This window comes from Cherax quadricarinatus, chromosome 47 (genome assembly GCF_038502225.1).
Source record: "Cherax quadricarinatus isolate ZL_2023a chromosome 47, ASM3850222v1, whole genome shotgun sequence".
NCBI lineage: Eukaryota > Metazoa > Arthropoda > Malacostraca > Decapoda > Parastacidae > Cherax > Cherax quadricarinatus.
In genome coordinates, this window is record NC_091338.1 from 22708148 (window position 1) to 22731590 (window position 23443).

Sequence of the window (23443 nt, forward strand, 5' to 3'; positions counted from 1 at the left end):
GTATTCCCTGGAACGCAGGCAGGAGAGATACATGATTATGTACACCTGGAAAATCCTAGAGGGACTAGTACCGAACTTGCACACGAAAATCACTCGCTACGAAAGCAAAAGACTTGGCAGACGATGCAACATCCCCCCAATGAAAAGCAGGGGTGTCACTAGCACGTTAAGAGACCATACAATAAGTGTCAGGGGCCCGAGACTGTTCAACTGCCTCCCAGCATACATAAGGGGGATTACCAACAGACCCCTGGCAGTCTTCAAGCTGGCACTGGACAAGCACCTAAAGTCGGTTCCTGATCAGCCGGGCTGTGGCTCGTACGTTGGTTTGCGTGCAGCCAGCAGTAACAACCTGGTTGATCAGGCTCTGATCCACCAGGAGGCCTGGTCACAGACCGGGCCGCGGGGGCGTTGACCCCCAGAACTCTCTCCAGGTAAACTCCAGGTAATATTATTTACAGTGTGTCGAGTTCCACTGTATCCTGTATCCCGTAGCTCAATAGCTAGCGCACTCAGCTCACACACTGAGTTCCGGGGATCGATCCTCCGGTACGGCTGTAAAACATTGGGACGTGTTTCCATAAGGCACCTGCTGTCCATGTTCACCCATTAGTAAAATGGGTACCTGGGTGTCAGTTGACTAGTGTGGGTCGCATCCTGGGTCAAAACTGACCTAATTTACCAGAAATGCTCAGCATAACAAGCGGCTTTCTATATAGTAGTATGTCATTGATGTCAGCTAAGCCTGTATACCTTGTACATGTACAAATAAAGATATTATTATTATTATTATTATTACTGACATCGGGAAGCCGGACTCGATACTTCGTAAGCTGTCACTGGCCCTTACAACCCCAACAACAACAACAAAAACGCGCCAACAGAAATAAAAAGCGGAACAAATAAAAAAGTTATTTGTTATCGGTTCTGGAGATTATCTTCCGAGGGCCCGAGTTCAGTTTACAGTGAAGGTTTGTATGATTTACCTTCCATCTTACATGTTATATGTTAATGGTTTACAAAAGTAAAATGTTATGACACACGTGGAACACTTGGTTATCTTTGTTGTGGAGATGTTTCGTCAACCATTGATTTTATTACTCCAGTAGTGAGAGTAATTCTGGAGGCTGTGGAAGACATGAAGTAGCTTGAGGTGAGCACTGTGTCCCGTGGCCTGGTTGGCAACGCGCTCGCCTCAGTGTCCGTGGTTCAATCCCCGGCACAGGTGGAAACTGTTTCCTTACACCTATTCCTGTTTACCTAGCAGTAAGTAGGTACCTAGTTATTAGTTACCTTACACCTGCTATCACTGTTCACCTAGCAGTAAGTAGGTACCTGGGTATTAGTCACCTTACACCTGCTATCACTGTTCACCTAGCAGTAACTAGGGACCTGGGTATTAGTCACCTTACACCTGCTGTCTCTGTTCACCTAGTATTAAGTAGATACCTGGGTGTTAGTCGACTGGTTGGGTGGCATCCTGGGGGACAAGATTAAAGGACCACAGTGGAAATAAGACACAGTCCTTGATGATGCACCAACTTTCTTGGGTTATCCTGGGTGGATAACGCCCCAGGGTTAATAATCCGAAAATCTTATTTTATCGTGGCTGTTGGACTTACCTGAGGTAATCAAGGCTGAAGGACTCACCTGAGGTGATCAAGGCTGAAGGACTCACCTGAGGTGATCAAGTCTGAAGGACTCACCTGAGGTGATCAAGGCTGAAGGACTCACCTGAGGTGATCAAGGCTGAAGGACTCACCTGAGGTGATCAAGGCTGAAGGACTCACCTGAGGTGATCAAGGCTGAAGGACTCACCTGAGGTGATCAAGGCTGAAGGACTCACCTGAGGTGATCAAGGCTGAAGGACTCACCTGAGGCGATCAAGGCTGAAGGACTCACCTGAGGCGATCAAGGCTGAAGGACTCACCTGAGGCAATCAAGGCTGAAGGACTCATCTGAGGTGATCAAGGCTGAAGGACTCATCTGAGGTGATCAAGGCTGAAGGACTCATCTGAGGCAATCAAGGCTGAAGGACTCATCTGAGGTGATCAAGGCTGCAGAACTGATCCGAGGTAATTGTGGATAAGCAACTGATCTGAGGTGATCATGGCTTAAGGACTGAATTGAAGTGATCATGGCTGAGGGGGCTGATCTGAGGTGATTAAGGCTGAGGGGCTGATCTGAGGTGATCAAGGCTGAGGGGCTGATCTGAGGTGATCAAGGCTGAGAAGCTGATCTGAGGTGATCAAGGCTGAGAAGCTGATCTGAGGTGATCAAGGCTGAGAAGCTGATCTGAGGTGATCAAGGCTGAGAAGCTGATCTGAGGTGATCAAGGCTGAGAAGCTGATCTGAGGTGATCAAGGCTGAGGAGCTGATCTGAGGTGATCAAGGCTGAGAAGCTGATCTGAGGTGATCAAGGCTGAGAAGCTGATCTGAGGTGATCAAGGCTGAGAAGCTGATCTGAGGTGATCAAGGCTGAGAAGCTGATCTGAGGTGATCAAGGCTGAGAAGCTGATCTGAGGTGATCAAGGCTGAGAAGCTGATCTGAGGTGATCAAGGCTGAGAAGCTGATCTGAGGTGATCAAGGCTGAGAAGCTGATCTGAGGTGATCAAGGCTGAGAAGCTGATCTGAGGTGATCAAGGCTGAGAAGCTGATCTGAGGTGATCAAGGCTGAGAAGCTGATCTGAGGTGATCAAGGCTGAGAAGCTGATCTGAGGTGATCAAGGCTGAGAAGCTGATCTGAGGTGATCAAGGCTGAGAAGCTGATCTGAGGTGATCAAGGCTGAGAAGCTGATCTGAGGTGATCAAGGCTGAGAAGCTGATTTGAGGTGATCAAGGCTGAGAAGCTGATCTGAGGTGATCAAGGCTAATGCATTGATCTGAAGGTGAACTGATCTGAGAGGTAAAAGGAAAATGAATGGCTGCATTTATTTGGGTCTTGTAGCACAGTGAAGTGTCTCTTATCCCTGGCCCAATGTAATAAAAGATTCGATGGTGTATTCAGGTTATGTGATCTAACCAAGTACAATAACCTAACCTACCATGCCTTAATCTAACCAAGCATATCTTAACCTAATGTACCTTAACCTAACCTTAACATAACCTGTCTTATCTTTGTTAATATCGTCCTAAATAAAAGTTTGCACTGTACAAAGGTTGTACAGTATGTGTTAAACTAATTTCAGAGTTCCACCAAGTAGTAGTAGTAGGCAACTTTAGCACTTATTACCATTAAAGCTGTTAGAGTGTAGATCATAATATAGCTTCCATTTTCTTGAAGAGGAAGATTTAATTCAGTTTATTAACAGTTATCAGTTATGGAAGGAGAAAAGAGAATATGAATGTGTAAATTCAAGAATTATGTGGATTAAAGTAAAGGTTGGATGCGAGAAGTGGGTCATAATAAGCGTGTATGCACCTGGAGAAGAGAGGAATGCAGAGGAGAGAGAGAGATTTTGGGAGATGTTAAGTGAATGTATAGGAGCCTTTGAACCAAGTGAGAGAGTAATTGTGGTAGGGGACTTGAATGCTAAAGTAGGAGAAACTTTTAGAGAGGGTGTGGTAGGTAAGTTTGGGGTGCCAGGTGTAAATGATAATGGGAGCCCTTTGATTGAACTTTGTATAGAAAGGGGTTTAGTTATAGGTAATACATATTTTAAGAAAAAGAGGATAAATAAGTATACACGATATGATGTAGGGCGAAATGACAGTAGTTTGTTGGATTATGTATTGGTAGATAAAAGACTGTTGAGTAGACTTCAGGATGTACATGTTTATAGAGGGGCCACAGATATATCAGATCACTTTCTAGTTGTAGCTACACTGAGAGTAAAAGGTAGATGGGATACAAGGAGAATAGAAGCATCAGGGAAGAGAGAGGTGAAGGTTTATAAACTAAAAGAGGAGGCAGTTAGGGTAAGATATAAACAGCTATTGGAGGATAGATGGGCTAATGAGAGCATAGGCAATGGGGTCGAAGAGGTATGGGGTAGGTTTAAAAATGTAGTGTTAGAGTGTTCAGCAGAAGTTTGTGGTTACAGGAAAGTGGGTGCAGGAGGGAAGAGGAGCGATTGGTGGAATGATGATGTAAAGAGAGTAGTAAGGGAGAAAAAGTTAGCATATGAGAAGTTTTTACAAAGTAGAAGTGATGCAAGGAGGGAAGAGTATATGGAGAAAAAGAGAGAAGTTAAGAGAGTGGTGAAGCAATGTAAAAAGAGAGCAAATGAGAGAGTGGGTGAGATGTTATCAACAAATTTTGTTGAAAATAAGAAAAAGTTTTGGAGTGAGATTAATAAGTTAAGAAAGCCTAGAGAACAAATGGATTTGTCAGTTAAAAATAGGAGAGGAGAGTTATTAAATGGAGAGTTAGAGGTATTGGGAAGATGGAAGGAATATTTTGAGGAATTGTTAAATGTTGATGAAGATAGGGAAGCTGTGATTTCGTGTATAGGGCAAGGAGGAATAACATCTTGTAGGAGTGAGGAAGAGCCAGTTGTGAGTGTGGGGGAAGTTCGTGAGGCAGTAGGTAAAATGAAAGGGGGTAAGGCAGCCGGGATTGATGGGATAAAGATAGAAATGTTAAAAGCAGGTGGGGATATAGTTTTGGAGTGGTTGGTGCAATTATTTAATAAATGTATGGAAGAGGGTAAGGTACCTAGGGATTGGCAGAGAGCATGCATAGTTCCTTTGTATAAAGGCAAAGGGGATAAAAGAGAGTGCAAAAATTATAGGGGGATAAGTCTGTTGAGTGTACCTGGTAAAGTGTATGGTAGAGTTATAATTGAAAGAATTAAGAGTAAGACGGAGAATAGGATAGCAGATGAACAAGGAGGCTTTAGGAAAGGTAGGGGGTGTGTGGACCAGGTGTTTACAGTGAAACATATAAGTGAACAGTATTTAGATAAGGCTAAAGAGGTCTTTGTGGCATTTATGGATTTGGAAAAGGCGTATGACAGGGTGGATAGGGGGGCAATGTGGCAGATGTTGCAAGTGTATGGTGTAGGAGGTAGGTTACTGAAAGCAGTGAAGAGTTTTTACGAGGATAGTGAGGCTCAAGTTAGAGTATGTAGGAAAGAGGGAAATTTTTTCCCAGTAAAAGTAGGCCTTAGACAAGGATGTGTGATGTCACCGTGGTTGTTTAATATATTTATAGATGGGGTTGTAAGAGAAGTAAATGCGAGGGTCTTGGCAAGAGGCATGGAGTTAAAAGATAAAGAATCACACACAAAGTGGGAGTTGTCACAGCTGCTCTTTGCTGATGACACTGTGCTCTTGGGAGATTCTGAAGAGAAGTTGCAGAGATTGGTGGATGAATTTGGTAGGGTGTGCAAAAGAAGAAAATTAAAGGTGAATACAGGAAAGAGTAAGGTTATGAGGATAACAAAAAGATTAGGTGATGAAAGATTGAATATCAGATTGGAGGGAGAGAGTATGGAGGAGGTGAACGTATTCAGATATTTGGGAGTGGACGTGTCAGCGGATGGGTCTATGAAAGATGAGGTGAATCATAGAATTGATGAGGGAAAAAGAGTGAGTGGTGCACTTAGGAGTCTGTGGAGACAAAGAACTTTGTCCTTGGAGGCAAAGAGGGGAATGTATGAGAGTATAGTTTTACCAACGCTCTTATATGGGTGTGAAGCGTGGGTGATGAATGTTGCAGCGAGGAGAAGGCTGGAGGCAGTGGAGATGTCATGTCTGAGGGCAATGTGTGGTGTGAATATAATGCAGAGAATTCGTAGTTTGGAAGTTAGGAGGAGGTGCGGGATTACCAAAACTGTTGTCCAGAGGGCTGAGGAAGGGTTGTTGAGGTGGTTCGGACATGTAGAGAGAATGGAGCGAAACAGAATGACTTCAAGAGTGTATCAGTCTGTAGTGGAAGGAAGGCGGGGTAGGGGTCGGCCTAGGAAGGGTTGGAGGGAGGGGGTAAAGGAGGTTTTGTGTGCGAGGGGCTTGGACTTCCAGCAGGCATGCGTGAGCGTGTTTGATAGGAGTGAATGGAGACAAATGGTTTTTAATACTTGACGTGCTGTTGGAGTGTGAGCAAAGTAACATTTATGAAGGGATTCAGGGAAACCGGCAGGCCGGACTTGAGTCCTGGAGATGGGAAGTACAGTGCCTGCACTCTGAAGGAGGGGTGTTAATGTTGCAGTTTAAAAACTGTAGTGTAAAGCACCCTTCTGGCAAGACAGTGATGGAGTGAATGATGGTGAAAGTTTTTCTTTTTCGGGCCACCCTGCCTTGGTGGGAATCGGCCGGTGTGATAATAAAATATTAACCTGGAGGGTTAGTATCTGGGAATAACCCAATAATACAATGTCTTCAGACTATTTGGCAGCCTCTGGCTTATTTCCATTGGGGTCTGTTAATCCTCTTACCCCAGGAAGCAACCCACACCAGCCAGCTAACAGATTTCTGTGTCATGTAGTTATGTTTAACCGTTACACCACATTCATGGCTACGGAATGTTAGGGTCACAGTTGCTGGCCCCCAGTTCAAATATCCCTCATGGCTTGCTTCTAGAGTGCCCACAGGATGTCCTCAGTTGAAATGTAGCTGGCAGCATGAGCATACATACGGGCATGTAGTTGAGCAAGCTATCAATAAAACGTAGACCAAAAGCAGATGTGGTATATCTACGTCTACCACTCGAACGAACCCAAAACCTCACAGTAAATAGTAGCAGTACAACACTTGTGTCTCATGGCTCAGTTGGTAGCTGCCTCAGCTCGCACTGTAGGACCAGGATTTGATCTCTACCACAAGTATAAACATTGAGTATGTTTCCTTACACCTGTTGTCCCTGTTAGGTGACTGGTGTAGGTTACATCGTTGAGGACAGAATTAAAGGACCCCAGTAGAAGTAAAATAGACTGTCCTTAATATCCTGACTTTATTGGATAATTGCCAACAGCCTGACTGACCAAACCATTAACCAGAAGGCGTGGTCTGAGACTGGGGTATGGAAAATACCTCGAGAACCATCTTCAGTTAGTGTCCAGGTATATTACCATTATTATTTGCCCACAGTATAACTAACATAGGTAAACCAAGATTAATCTTTACAAAGACAGCTTGGAGATATAAAATATTTACCTGCTTTCAGGATATGTAGAATTAAGAAGTTGAAATATGTTTCAGGTTTAGTGGCGGATCAGCGTGTTTGAGCAAGATGGGCACCACAGTAGATGATACATTTCGAATTCTTGTAGCCACTGACAACCACCTTGGCTGTTTTGAAAAAGATCCTGAGCGATGTGAGTGTTAGAGATGTTTTCTTTTTCTTTGTGTCAATTAAAAACTTGTCAGCGCATCAAGTCCATTTAATGATGAGTTGAGTTATAACTTGTATATCTTGTATGATTAGCAGTCTTTATTATGGCATCGTAAGAGATCATTCAACTTGATTTTGGAAATTATTGTAAGTGAAATGTATTTTATTAATAGAAATTAATTCACATATGATCATAAAAAATTAATCTTATTGTGAACTATAACTTACGAAATCATGGTACAAAGACACTTATGTAGGCAGAGAAACTTTATCACAACATATTGTCTAGGCTGAACTTTACAAAGGTTGTTTGTGTCATCATCAATCCTTATGAAATCTGTTGTTTCATTGGAGAGTGAGGGCATGGATATAAAGTATTGTATATTTTCCTCATTTCTGTTGAACATATTGCAAATATATTGCCATATTTATAGTATTTGCAACTACAGGTATACAAATTCTTTAAAACTTTTTCACATTTGAATAAAGTTTTTTTTTCATGTATATACACTCTACATTTTAATAATGTGAGGCAAAATTAAGGGGGTAATTTACCATTATGTTTCTTGGAAACAACTAACTTATTCAGGCAAGAGATGGCTAAGTTCAAGCAATTTACTTGATACTTCACAAATTCCAAATCTGCATATATGTATCAATTTAAATATTGCTCTAATTTGGTTATATTGACATAAAAAAGAGATTTGATGTGGGAAACATATTTAGCTTATTTGGAACAAATCCCTTTGGTACTTAGAGGTTGTATTCTGAACCAATAAAATTGACAGAATATGCTGCCTGAAAATACCAGAAGTTTTCTATCTGCCATCAGATTTAATTAGTATACAGTAGGGCCCCATTTATATGGCAGGTTAGGTTCCAGGCTATTGCCGGAAAGCGAGCATTACCGGGAAGCAGAACGCCATTTTTTCCACTTAAAAATACATACAAATGCCAGATAAGTTTACAGTAATGTATATTAAGCTAACAGTAGAACAAGACATTAAAAATCAATAAAAAGTGAAGTACAAACACAGTACATTCATTACTTGCCTTAAAATATTTGTAGTCTTAATGTAGGGTGAGAATGAGTAGTATTTATTTGTAGGAAGTCAGTTGTAGGTAGCCAATAGGTGTAAGTAGTCCTTGCTCCCACTCCCAAACATAATATTTAAAGCAGCCCAGGGTGATATTATTATCGACATAGTACCTTGCTCGTTGAGTTTAATCATTTCTAACAAGTACCTTTAGAGGCCATCATAAACGAAGGGAGAAGTAATGAGAAGAAGTCATGCTGAGAATTGCAAACAAAGCTGAATGTGTCAAGAAAAGTCACTGTGTCAAAGGTGGATTGATACACATTTTCTTTGGTGCTGGACCAGAGAAGTTTATATGCTGTGTGTTTCTCATATAATTTTGAAGAAATTATCATAGATGGATTAATGAAAATGTCTATATTATTGTAAAATAAGAAATTTAGTGTGCCCAAGAGTATTATTACTATGGCGTCAAGACTTGAGGGACACTCTTAGTGATTTTAATGCGTACCTGCAATCCAGCACAGTGTTTAAGTTTATTTAGGTAATGGTACACATAAGTATAATTATCAGAGTACATACATATAAAATATGCAATAATTTTAAGACACTTGAAATTTTGGAAAGTTTCCAGACAATGGAGAGATGTGCTTACCGAGAATGTAAACAAACCGGGTGGCACGCAGTGACCGTATTAGTGTGTCAAGTGAGGGGAGCTGTATAGTGAGCTTTGGTCATAATTTGAAATGTCTGTATTAGCGTATCACTGTAAAGCAGGGCCCTACTGTATTGTTAAAAGCACCTGTTAAATCTTAAATAAATGTTATATATAGTACTTGTACATAATTGATTGAAAATACTCATAGTCAGCAATTTAATTCAACCACTTTGTAAAATGCACATCATAAATCTGATTCAAATCCATGTAAATTATTAGTTATTGTTTCAACTTGATCATTTTAACCTGTCTCACCACAGTTCTGACTGACATGAATTTACTTATGTTGTACTGATGCACAAAGTCTAAAATTATATGCCCAGACTAGAATGTAGTAGTAGGATAGCTTGTCCAAAACGCTTTGCATAATAAGTGACTGTATATTTAACATGAAGTTTGTCCAATTTTATCTACAGTTGACCCCCACCATTCGGCGGCTGTGACTTTCGGCAAGTGTTTTTTTTTTTTTTGCCAAAATTTAGCTTCGCGGTTCGTGATTGGACTTGTGATTCGGTGACTGTCTGGTACGCGTCCACCCGTCAGCACACACACAAAGCCAGTCTCCCACACCATTCACACTCGGTGTGCTATTGTTTACCAGCGCATGACCATCAGCCCACTGGTTCATATAATACATTTTATAATACTCCATTGTTTTTTGTGCTTGGAACTGCTAAATAAGTCACCATGGGCCCAAGGAAAGCTAGTGCCAGCCTTTTTGGTAAAGAAAGTGAGGAACATGGTTGAATTCAAGAAAGAAATCATTGAAAAATACGAGAGTGGAGTGCATGTTACATTCAACCATCACTTCGATCGTGGCGAAGGAAAAGAAAAAAAAGTGTGCTGTTGTCGCAAACCCTCTAAGAAGTGGAAAGGTCATTGTTGGTGTGGATTACCCAAAAACAGTTAGCAGGAGATAGTATTATGCAGTCGATAATATGTGAAAAGGCAAGGTAGTTACATGATGATCTTGTAAAGAAAATTCCTGCAACAAGTGGTGATGCTTGTGATTTTTAAGGCCAGCAAAGGTTGGTTTGAGAGATTTAAGAAGCGTAGTGGCATACACAGTGTGGTAAGGCATGGCGAGGCTGCCAGTTCTGACAAATAAGTGGCTGAGATGTTTGTACAGGAGTTTAAGGGGTACGTAGACACTGAAGAATTCCAACCCCAACAAGTGTTGATTTGTGACGAAACAGGCCTCTTTTGGAAGAAAATGCCAAAGAGGACCTACATCACGCAGGAGGAAATGGCACACGCAGGAGGAAATGGCACTCTCAGGACACAAGCCTATGAAAGACAGGCTAACTCTCATGTTTTGTAGTAATGCTAGTGGGGATTGTATCACTGAAAATCCCGGAGTGTTCAAGAAAAACAGTGTTGCAAAGAGTAATTTGTATGTGTGGAAGGCTAACAGTAAGGCATGGGTCACAAGGGAATTTTTCCTTGATTGGTTTAATGAAGTGTTTGGCCCCAGTGTGAAGAAATACCTCCTGGAAAATAAATTGCCACTCAAGTGCTTCCTGGTAATGGACAGTGCTCCTGCTCATCCTCCAGACTTGGCAGAGCAAATGGTGGAAGAGTTTAGTTTCATCATGGTGAAGTTCTTGCCCCCTAATACAACTCTCCTCCAGCCCATGGACCAGCAGGTCATTTCAGACTTCAAAAAACTGTACACCAAAGCAGAGTTTCAAAAGTGCTTTGAAGTGATCTCAGACACTGAATTGACTCTAAGAGAGTTCTGGAAAGATCACTTCAATATCCTCACTTGCATAAACCTTATAGGTAAGGCTTGGGAGGGAGTGACTTGCAGAACTTTGAACTCTTCTTGGAGAAAATTGTGGCCACAATGTGTACAAGAGGGATTCTGAAGGGTTTGGAGCTGACCCTAAGGAGCCTATGCCAGTTGTGGAAAGTATTGTGTCACTGGGGAATTCCATGGGGTTGGATGCGAGTTTCAAGGATGTAGAAGAGTTGGTGGAGGACCATGATGAAGAGCTAACTACTGCAGAGCTGCAAGAGCTTCATCTGCAACAGCAAGAGATGACAACTCAGGAAATTGCTGCAGAGGAGGAAGAGGGAGAGAGATGGAGGAAGGTGCCTTCTTCAAAGATTAAGGACATTTGTGCAAAGTGGACTGAAGTGTAATTATTTATGGATGAACTTCACCCTGACAAAGCTGTTGCAGGCCATGTTGGCAACATGTACAATGACAGTGTTGTGTCCCACTTCAGAAAAATTTTAAAGTAATGCCAGAAACAGAGCTCTGTGGACAGATATTTTGTGCGACAGGGGTCCAGTGGCTCAAGTTGTTCCCAGTGTCATTAGCCCATTGGGGGTCGACAGGTCCTCTCAGAGACTTGTTCTCGGGGTCGGCCAAATTTAAAAAAAAAAAAATTATTTTTTCTTATGAAAAAATAGAGAATCTTTTCCCGATCATGATGACACCAAAAGTATGAAATTTGATGGAAAACTTACGGAATTATGCTCTCGCGAAGTTAGCGGTCTCTACGATGTTTATGCATCGGTGATTTTGCCCACATTGAGCCCTATTATCGGCCAATTCCAGTGTACTAGTCGACAAAAATCATAACTATTTCGCTAGAACTCCTTTTTTTCTATCAAATGAGTACAAGAAACCACCCATTTAGCGATTTCAACTATCCAATAAAGTGATCAGAATTTAGCACTTTTGCCAATTTCACACAAATTTCAAAAGATGCCAATTTCCAAATAGGGTCCAGAATAAACAAGAAAGAGGTTCCTGGAACTAAAATAACAAATTCCCTGTTTGTTAGTCACATCCCCAGGCCCCTCTTATATTTCTTTGGCTTTCCACTTTAAATTTTTATTCTTGCAAAAAAAAATAAGATTTACTGTTATGCAGACTACTGCACTAGTGTAGAAATGGTATAAATAATATCAGCACACTTGTGAAAGAATGTTAGACTCACCAGTTGATGTGTATTGGACGCTTGGCATGATTTGTTTACTTTTGAATTTTGGTAAAAATCAAACATTTCTGCTACTTTGAGCTCAATTTCAAGGTACTTTTCATTGTAAAACCAGTCAAAATCATCTCAATTTCTGTAATATGTCTTCCATTCTATAAAATGAGACCAAGAAAACTAGAATACAACAATAAATACGATACAAAAATACAGTGCAAAGTCGCTGTTTTAATCCAAAAACACGGTCAAAGTTTTTTTTTTCTCATTACGCACTGTGTGCTGCAGGATTTTTTTATACTGCGCACACTGACCACATAGACCCATTCTTACATATGTAGGCCTACCAGCTTTCACTAGATTTGAGGGCACTAGAATTTAGGCATACTAGTACATCAAAAACCCTGGGTCATAAGACGTACTAGTACGTCCTAAACCCCCAGAGGGTTAAAAAAACAAAGAAAGGAAGTAATGCCAGATATGGACTTGGTACCTGAAGTCTTTATGGAAGGGGATTACCCTTCCAAACAATAGTGTACACCTTCCTCCTATCCCCTCCCGTCGTCCATCCACCCGGAAGTCTTCAGTAAAGGTAAGTGTAATATTATTATTATTTTATATATGTATGTACTTGATTTCTCATTGTTTTCTGTATGTAAATCTTTATTTAATTTGAAATTTTTTTTTTTTTAATATTTTTGGGCATCTGAAACGGATTAATTTTATTTCCATTATTTCTTATGGGGGAAATGGTTTTGCCATTCGGCAATTTCGTCATTCAGCAGACTCTCTGGAATAGATTAATCACGAAACTCGGGGGCCCGCTGTATTATAATTGTTTGAATACTATAACAAGTGATATACAAGTCTAAATTCTGTTAATTTTTATGTAGTATTATCACTAGAAATAAATACTTTATTTTTATTTATTTTATTTTGTTGTCAGTTTAGGTAGACGTGGTCTTCATCTGGGCTATGGTGTTGACCCAGGCATTAAAAATGTGTAACTCCATAGTTGTTGTTTATGATTGTGGTGCTACTTTACTTCATGTTTATGAGATAAATGACAATAAATTGCTGTTACTACAGGTAATGACTCCTTTGAGACTTTTGAGGAAATCTTGGTGATGGCTGTTGACCACAAGGTGGACATGATTCTGTTAGGAGGCGACTTATTCCATGAAAACAAGCCATCGCGTCCCTGCATGGTGCAGTGTATGGATCTCATCAGGAAGTATACTTTTGGTGACAGGTGAGCAAAAAAAGAACTTATAGAGCTGCTTTTATTAACACACTGTTCATCTCCCATCAAGGCAGGGTGACCCAAAAAAGAATAAACAAAAGTGTTTCTTCTTTTTGAATTTAGTAATTTATACAAGAGAATGAGTTATTATTCTCCTTGCTCCCTGCATTTTAGTTACTTCTTATAACAAGCATGGCTTACGTTGGAAGGTTTTTTCTCCTCTTTCCCATGGAGAATTATAGAGGTTTATATTGGCAATAAATAGTAGGATTACAGTAAGCTTTATGTTTTGAAGTGAGATGAAGGTTGGTTGGTTATTACAATGTGGCTTTGAAAATATATTTTAGATAGAAAATTTCTTACTACATGTATCAGTTTTTTTTTAGATATCCTAAGTAGGCATATGTAATTTTTTTGTCATTGTTTTCTTCTTGTCCCACCTGTTGACTTTTGTACAATATTGGAGAATGCCTCTTTATCACAGTATATTTTTATGTTTCTGCAAGCTTTAATATTGAAGATGTAGAGACAGAGTAACCAGATTATTGGAAATTGTTGTGTAGGAATTCCCAAGCCAGAAACACACGAAGCAGAATAAGGACCTAAGGTTACTGATTTTTCTCCAAAACAACTAGCAGAATGTGCACACATTGTGAGGCATGTGTAGTGCCAGCTAGCAGTGTATCTGTGGGAAGCAGTAATGTGTTAAGCTAAAAAAAAATTTCAGAAATTGGTAGTTTTGACAATGTAAAGATTCCTTCAATTAAAATTTTGACTATAGTTCTGTAAATGAAATTCTCTGCACAGCCTCTCCTCACTTAGCGACGTACTCGTTCACCAACTACTCGGACTTACAACCAGTATGCAAACCTAAGTAATGTATATTAGAGCTGATTTCCTCTATTCTGTTTATTACAGTGTACAGTACACTACTGTATAAGCATTTAAAAATATACTAGAAATGTTATAAATGGTGCAAAGGTGACATTAAAAAACATCTAAAGACGACTGACATAAACCCACCACCAGTGTAGTATGCTCTTCACTTAGTGACAAATTCGTTTAGCTACTTGGTCTTAGGAACAGAACTCCGTTGTTAAGTGAGGAGAGGCTGTATTAATAATCTTAATTTTTAACCCTTTAACTGTCCAAACAGATATACGTTCACATGCGTAGTGCTCCAAAAGTAGATCTATGTTTTTTTATATATTTTCAAATATAACAAAAAAAATGTAGATATAAGTTTTTTTACATGTTTTCAAATGTAAAAAAAAAAGAAGTCTGCATTTTTTTACATACTTTCAAATGTTGAAAAAACGTAGATCTATGTTTGGACAGTTTAAGGGTTAAAGGGGTAGACCTGTAAGCCAGTGGAAGGCCTCGGTCAGATGACCATAAGCTCCAGTGGTAGGTCATCGCGTGACTAAAACCCGCATCAGGAAATTTTTGTCCTGTATTAATGTTGGTAGAATTACCGACAATATGTTAGGTAGAAGGACACAAAGTAGATGCCCTGTATTAATGTGGTAGAATTACACACAATATGTTAAGTAAAAGGGCACTTCAGGTTTACCGGAAAACCTACAAACAAAAATGATCTCGCACACTTCTATTCCAGTCAAGATGCTAAGACCAAAAGAGGCATCATCATCGAATTTTCTGAAGAACTTCTCAACAAGGAGTGGACATGCATGCGCCAAACCTTCGCTGATCTACATTTTCCTTCTGCAACAAAATAGCCCTTCAGATCATGGATTCTCCATGCTCCAGCACCACTCCTAACAAAGTTATAATCCTTTCCAACAGCCTGGTTGCATTGAATGTTTCTAAAGTACCCACACAAACTAACACTAGAGTCACCATCGCATCCAGCATTTCCGTAAGGGATCTAACAAGGACAAAATCGAAGCGCCATGAACCAGTCAATGCAGGGTTTACACTATACCGTGTAGGCTGCGACAGAATACTATACACAAGTGAAACAAGAAATCTCAAAACACATTAATGCATGTAGGTACAACTTAAACAGTGCCTGCATACAACACTGGAATTTCGCCAACCACCTCATAAAATTCAACGACACCTGACTAGTGATCAAAGAACTTAATTTCACTATTTCTAACACAGTTATGCAAAATAAAGGCAGTTATGTCATCTCTGAAGTATTAAAAAAAAAAACTGGTTTCCCTGAATCCCTTCACTAAATATTACCCTGGTCGCACTCCAACAGCTCGTCAGGTCCAAAATACCATTCATCTCCATTCACTCCTACCTAACATGCTCACTCACGCTTGCTGGAAGTCCAAGCCCCTCGCCCACAAAACCTCCTTTACCCCCTCCCTCCAACCTTTTCGAGGACGACCCCTACCCCACCTTCCTTTCCCTACAGATATACATTATATGATCTCCATGTCATTCTACCTTTATCCATTCTCTCTAAATGACCAAACCACCTCAACAACCCCTCTTCAGCCCTCTGACTAATACTTTTATTAACTCCACACCTTCTCCTAATTTCCACACTACGAATTTTCTGCATAATATTTACACCACACGTTGCCCTTAGACAGGACGCCTCCTCGCTGCAGCATTTACAACCCAAGCTTCACACCCATATAAGAGTGTTGGTACTATACTATACTTTCATACATTCCCTTCTTTGCCTCCATAGATAATGTTTTTTGTCTCCACATATACCTCAACGCACCACTCGCCTTTTTTCCTTCATCAATTCTATGATTAATTTCGTCCTTCATAAATCCATCCGCTGACACATCAACTCCCAGATATCTGAAAACATTCACTTCTTCCATACTCCTCCCCCCCCAATTTGATATCCAATTTTTCTTTATCTAAATCATTTGATACCCTCATCACCTTTCTCTTTTCTATGTTCACTTTCAACTTTCTACCTTTACACACACTCCCAAACTCGTCCACTAACCTTTGCAATTTTTCTTTAGAATCTCCCATAAGCACAGTATCATCAGCAAAAAGTAACTGTCAATTCCCATTTTGTATTTGATTCCCCATAATTTAATCCCACCTCTCTCCTGAACACCCTAGCATTTACTCCTTTTACAACCCCATCTATAAATATATTAAATAACCACTCATTAAACACACTCAGATGAGTTTTCTTTGATTTTATCTTAATTCTTATTCTATTACTTTTTCTTTTGTATCCATGGAGAAGTGGAATAAGAATCCGTAAGCCATGCGTGTTGTAACAGTCATCTAAAATGCCGGGAACAATGGGCTAGTAACCCCTTTTCCTGTAATAATTACTAAAAAGAATAAGTAAGAGTGTGCACTGTATATAAAAAAAATCCTGCAGAATGCAGTGCATAATGAGAAAAACTGCAACCATGTTTTTGGTGTAAAACAGTGAATTTGCGGTGTATTTTGTATGGTTTTTATGGTTGTATTTTTGTTTTTATGGTCTCATTTGATAGAATGGAAGATATACTACAGAATTAGATATGATTTTGATTGGTGCCATGATGGAAAGTACCTTGAAATTGAGCTGAAAGTAGCGGAACTGTTTGAATTTTGCCGATATTCAAGAGTAAACAAATGATGTCACCGTCCAATGTGTGTCCAAGTGGCTGGTCTGATAAGCAGTACGAATGAGTTGACATTATTTATACAATTATTACAATAATGCAGTAGTCTGCATAACAGTAAATCTATTTTTTGTGTGAATAAAAGTTCAAAATGGAAAGCAAGCGTAATATAAGAGGGGCCTAGAGATGTGACTAATGAACAGAGAAAATGTTATTTCAGTGCCAGGAATGTCTGCATTGTTTATTCTGAACCCTATTTTGAAATTGCATCTCTTGAAGTTTTTGTAAAATATGCCAAATTACTGATTTCTGACCACTTTATTGGGTATTTGAAATAGGCAAATGGGCGGTTTCTCATACTTAATCGACAGAATAGAAGAAATACTAGGAAAATAGCTATGAGTTTGGTAGACAGGAACAGTGGAATGGGCCAAAAGTAGGGCGTAAAGTAGGTGAAATCTCCAATGCTTAAATATCACCGTTGGGTTAAATATATTCAAAGCTAACCACTCTGTAATCCAGAAAAATCACTAATCCGCACCGATGATGCCGAATTAGTGATGGTCAACCTGTATTTCTGTGATGATTTTATTGTGTCTTACACCTCACTCTAAGCCTATATATATTTCTATGTCTATGTATTGTTTGTAACAGTTTGATAAAGCTCCTGGAGAGCGAAACGTTGCCACAATAAAAATGTCACATTAGTTGCACTTGTGTCCTTTTCTTGTCGTGTTTCCTGATGAATCTTACCTAACCTAACCTCTGTATCCTTGTCTTACAGTTTCAGTTTCTTGTCTAATTTATCATCATTGCAAGTAATGCAATAACCATTTATTGGTGTATATTATTAGCAAACACATTGTTATATCTCTTGTATATAAACTCTACCACAATCCTTACAAAATATTGAATACAGCGCACAGGCTCAGTCATTGCTCAAGTTGTATCTCAGTGGTACAACTCTGGCTGACACTAAATAAACCCTTACTGTGTACCTTTACTCTTGTTATTCTTGAGGACATTGTCCTTGTGAAATATCATTAAACTTAAGTCCCTTTTATGAGATAAACCTCCCATATGAAGTGACAAATGACCTACAGTGACTATGAAAACTATGAAGTCTTCTAAACCCAATCACATTATTTCTTTAGATGTAGATTACAACTTAATAATCCTAATGTTATAGACTGGAACTAACATTTTTTTCTCTGGACTAGTTTCTTCTCCATAGTTTGAGAAAGAATAAATATTACTTAATCCTGTTATTTTTTTCAGTCCTGTTCTGTTTGATTTTATAAGTGATCCAGTGGAAAACTTTAAGCATTCCAAGAACCCAGTTGTTAATTATCTGGACCCTAACCTTAATGTTGCCATCCCCATCTTCTCGATCCACGGGAACCACGACGATCCATCAGGTGAGATTTGTGGCCATTGGCTCAGTAATAAAAATAATGATTAGGAATACCCAGAGTGGTTGCTATTAACCAGTTTTTTACATACAGGTGGGCTTTGCTTATACAACTTGTTAGGTTCTGGGCTACTGCTGTAAAGCAAAAATCACTAAAGTGAAACATATCCTTTTTTCACTATCAAATGCACATAAAAGCCTGATAACATGTTTATACTATCATATATTAAGTAAGCAGTAGAGCCAGACATAAAAAAATCATATGCAGTACAAACATTACTTTGAGTAAATGAGGAATGGGTGTAATTGAAAACCGCTCTGTTAGCAAAGCACTGTAAACCGGACCCTCCTGTACCAATTTTCAGTAATTTTATCATTGTAATCTTACAACACTACAAACTTCTGTAGTTAGTGGTTTAGAGAATTAACCAGGGCCTTGCTGCTTTCATAACACAGTAGATAACCTCTTAATTTTTTTTTTTTTTTCAACAAGTCGGCTGTCTCCCACCGAGGCAGGGTGACCCAAAAAGAAAGAAAATCCCCAAAAAGAAAATACTTTCATCATCATTCAACACTTTCACCTCACTCACACATAATCACTGTTCTTGCAGAGGTGCTCAGAACACAACAGTTTAAAAGCATATATGTATAAAGATACACAACATATCCCTCCAAACTGCCAATATCCCGAACCCTTCCTTTAGAGTGCAGGCATTGTACTTCCCATTTCCAGGACTCAAGTCCAGCTATATAAAAATAACTGGTTTCCCTGAATCTCTTCACTAAATATTACCCTGCTCACACTCCAACAGATCGTCAGGTCCCAAATACCATTCGTCTCCATTCACTCCTATTGAACATGTTCATGCACGCCTGCTCTAAGTCCAAGCCCCTCGCCCACAAAACCTCCCTTACCCCTTCCTTCCAAACTTTTCGAGGATGACCCCTACCCCTCCTTTCTCCTACAGATTTAAATGCTCTCCATGTCATTCTACTTTGATCCATTCTCTCTAAATGACCAAACCACCTCAACAACCCCTCTTCAGCCCTCTAATACTTTTATTAACTCCACACCTTCTCCTAATTTCCACTCCAAATTTTCTGCATAATATTTACACCACACATTGCCCTTAGACAGGACATCTCCACTGCCTCCAACCGCCTCCTCGCTGCTGCATTCACAACCCAAGCTTCACACCCATATAAGAGTGTTGGTACTACTATACTTTCATACATTCCCTTCTTTGCCTCCATAGATAACGTTTTTTGTCTCCGCATATACCTCAACACACCACTCGCCTTTTTTCCTTCATCAATTCTATGATTAACCTCATCCTTCATAAATCCATCCGCCGACACGTCAACTCCCAAGTATCTGAAAGCATTCACTTCTTCCATACTCCTCCTCCCCAATTTGATATCCAATTTTTCTTTATCTAAATCATTTGATACCCTCATCACCTTACTCTTTTCTATGTTCACTTTCAACTTTCTACCCTTTACACACACTCCCAAACTCATCCACTAACCTTTGCAATTTTTCTTTAGAATCTCCCATATGCACAGTATCATCAGCAAAAAGTAACTGTGTCAATTCCCATTTTGTATTTGATTTCCCATAATTTAATCCCACCCCTCTCCCGAACACCCTAGCATTTACTTCTTTTACGACCCCATCTATAAATATATTAACCCTTTGACTGTTTCCGACGTATAAATACGTCTTACGAGCCAATGTTTCTGATGTATTTATACTCACAAATTCTAGCGGCTTCAAATCAAGCGCCAAAGGCCTGGTAGGCCTACACGAGAGAGAATGGGTCTCAGTGGTCGGTGTGCACCCTGTGAAAAAAATCTGGGACCCAGCGGTGCATTGTGGGAACGCCATGTTGTTAGTCCATTTTCACCATGCCTCTCGGTAAGAAGTTCCTCACTCCTCGGCGGATTGGAGGTCTTTTGTTCCCAAGTGATAGCTCTAACAGCGATGAAAATGTCAGTGACAGTGAATTCCAGGGTTTTGAAGTGAGTGTTACCGGAAAAAGTGCCCAGGATAACGTAATTAGTGATGAAAACCCAGATGACCCACAACCTTCCACCTCTGGTGCTGTGCCGGCTTGTTCACGTTCACGTTCGCCTGTACCAGGACAAAAGAGGAAACTATTTGGTCGTGTACAACACCCAAATGATAGCAGTGATAGTGATTTCAAGGTCATTGAAAGCAGTTCTAGTGACAGTGAGAGTGAATATTCCCCACTGAAGCGGCAGTATGTACGACGTAGCATGCGGTCTGGTAGTGTTTCATATGTTGTTCCAAGGGGAAGGAGAAACTCTGGGAGCACATCCCGTGGCCCTACACCACGACCTGATAGTGAAGATGACGATATTGTAACGATGGGTATGAATGGTGACAGTGAGGGAGGAGGCAGTGGTGGTGATAGTGAGGGTGGCACTGCCCATGTGGCACCATCAGCGGGCCACGCTACTACCCACGCTGCTGACGCAGCACAACAACCAGCCTCACCCTACCCCACACTCCCACAACCTGCACCACCACACTGCACAACCACAACCACAGTACAATATCCAGACCCCACCAGCAGACCGCATCTGGGATTGGCAGGACGGTGACGAGTTTGTTCACAGTCCCCATGACTTTGATGAAACACAAAGTGGAATAAAGCCATCTTGTCCACTTGGGAACAATGCCAGTGAACTGGACTGCTTTGAGTTATTCTTCGATGAACCTCTGATGGACATCATTGTCAGGGAAACAAACACATACTGTGATTACACCATGGCAAATACAATTCTCTCGCCAAAATCACGGCTACACAAGTGGAAGGAGACAACTGTGGCAGAGATGTACCTGTTTTTTGCCACAATAATGCTTATGCCACATGTGTATAAGCACACTGTCACCACATACTGGGCAACAGAACGCCTGATTTCAACTCCAGGTTTTAGTGACATTATAGGTGTCAATCGTTTCCTGATACTGTTACGTATGTTACACTTTTCAGACAAAACCAGGCCTGACAGAAGCAACAGGTTATGTAAGATCAGAAATGTGTTTATGTACCTGAAACAAAAGTGCTGCATGTATTTTTATCCCTTCAGGAAGCTTGTTATTGATGAGTCCTTGATTTTATTCAAAGGAAGACTCTCATTCAAGCAATATATACCAAGCAAGAGGAAATGCTTTGGTATAAAGCTATTTGTACTGTGTGATTGCAGAAGTGGTCTAGTTTTGGATATCATTGTGTACACTGGCAGTAATACTTTGAGAGATACCATGAAGTTATTGGGTATCTCTGGTGATGTGGTTCGAACAATGATGGAACCATATCTTGGTAAGGGGCATATGTTATTTACTGATAACTGGTACACAAGCCCCTTACTCAGTGATTTCTTGCAAGTGAACTTGACAGACGTGTGTGGCACAGTGCGTGGTAATCGTAAACATATGCCAAGGTTCAACGCTGGCACTCGCAGAGGTGAGGTGCAAGCCTTTGCTGCCAATGACATCATGGCATTTCGGTGGCATGACAAACGTGATGTCACATTGTTGACATCAGTTCACACAAACGAAATGGTACCCAATGGCAGGGACAACAGAGAGACCAATGAACCCATTCTAAAGCCTGCAGCTGTCATGGACTACAACCTCAATATGCGCTTAGTGGACAAATGTGACATGCAGATTGGGTTTGCAGACTGTGTATGCAAGAGTTATAAGTGGTATATAAAACTTTTTTTCCATCTTGTTGATATCTCTATGCTAAATGCTTATAACATATACAAGTTGAAGACCAACAAAACACCAAAATATGGTGAATTTTGCCTGTCAGTAATCAGACAAATAATTGCAAAGTACCAAGGAGCAACTCCTGCAATAGACCAGCCCCCACAGACTTCATCTCGTTTGAGGCCTGGTGATCACTCCCCCATACAACTGCCTCCTACTACTGCCAAGAAAAATGCTCAGAAGAGGTGTTATGTATGTATGCATACCACAAAACGCCCACAAACACGCAGAGACACTCGTTTTATGTGTGAGGAGTGTGAAGTGCCCCTCTGCATATACCCATGTTTCAAAGAGTCCCACAAGCTGCAGCAGTTCTAGGAACGTGTTTAGTGACTGTACATATGTATATATATTATGGAACAATAGTAATAAACATTGTTTACACAAACAAACAATACAAAACAAAGTGTATACACAAACTAATAGTGATAAAGTTTGTTCTGTTATTGTGTTGTAAACAATGAGTGTATATTTGAACAATGCACCTTACATTGGTCTCACAGGCCACATAAGTTACCTGGAACAGAAAAATATTGAAAAATGCAAGAAACCTTTGAATTAGAGTAAATAAAAGAATACCAGGTGGGCGGCAGTCGCCGCTGTTGCCGTACACACGTCACTTTCTGCAAACTTTGCGGCTCTATATCTTGGTAAGTACTGATGGCAAAAAATTTTTTTCAGGCTTAAAACACCACTAAAAATATTCCTAACATTTTCATAAGAAATTTTTTTTTTTTTTTTTCGAATATTTGGCGACATAGAATGACAGTTTCAGAGAGGGGCCTGAAACAGTCAAAGGGTTAAACAACCATGGTGACATTACACATCCCTGTCTAAGACCTACTTTTACCGGGAAGTAGTCTCCCTCTCTTCTACACAGCCTAACCGAGCCTCACTATCCTCATAAAAACTCTTTACAGCATTTAGTAACTTACCACCTATTCCATATACTTGCAACATCTGCCACATTGCTCCCCTATCCACTCTATCATATGCCTTTTCTAAATCCATAAATGCAATAAAAACTTCCCTACCTTTATCTAAATACTGTTCACATATATGCTTCAATGTAAACACTTGATCTACACATCCCCTACCCACTCTGAAACCTCCTTGTTCATCCGCAATCCTACATTCTGTCTTACCTCTAATTCTTTCAATAATAACCCTACCGTACACTTTTCCTGTTATCCTCAATAAACATTTTTTTTTTTTTATTATCACACCGGCCGATTCCCACCAAGGCAGGGTGGCCCGAAAAAGAAAAACTTTCACCATCATTCACTCCATCACTGTCTTGCCAGAAGGGTGCTTTACACTACAGTTTTTAAACTGCAACATTAACACCCCTCCTTCAGAGTGCAGGCACTGTACTTCCCATCTCCAGGACTCAAGTCCGGCCTGCCGGTTTCCCTGAATCCCTTCATAAATGTTACTTTGCTCA

The 23443-nt window shown here is 40.2% G+C and overlaps 1 protein-coding gene across 3 annotated transcripts in view; it reads left to right on the plus strand.

The window, feature by feature from the left end:
* Positions 1 to 839: 839 nt before the first annotated feature.
* mre11 (double strand break repair nuclease mre11) overlaps positions 840 to 23443 on the plus strand; it is a 99555-nt gene continuing 76951 nt past the window's right edge. The window contains exons 1-4 of one of the 3 annotated variants that reach the window (XM_070094755.1): positions 840 to 971; positions 7142 to 7257; positions 13064 to 13226; positions 18062 to 18201. In XM_070094755.1, the coding sequence (XP_069950856.1) occupies positions 7173 to 7257; positions 13064 to 13226; positions 18062 to 18201 (388 nt within the window). In that variant the 5' untranslated portion in view covers positions 840 to 971; positions 7142 to 7172. Of the gene's footprint in view, positions 972 to 1046; positions 1267 to 7141; positions 7258 to 13063; positions 13227 to 18061; positions 18202 to 23443 lie in introns of those variants that run through there. The other 2 variants (XM_070094757.1, XM_070094756.1) reach the window with 2 other exon arrangements.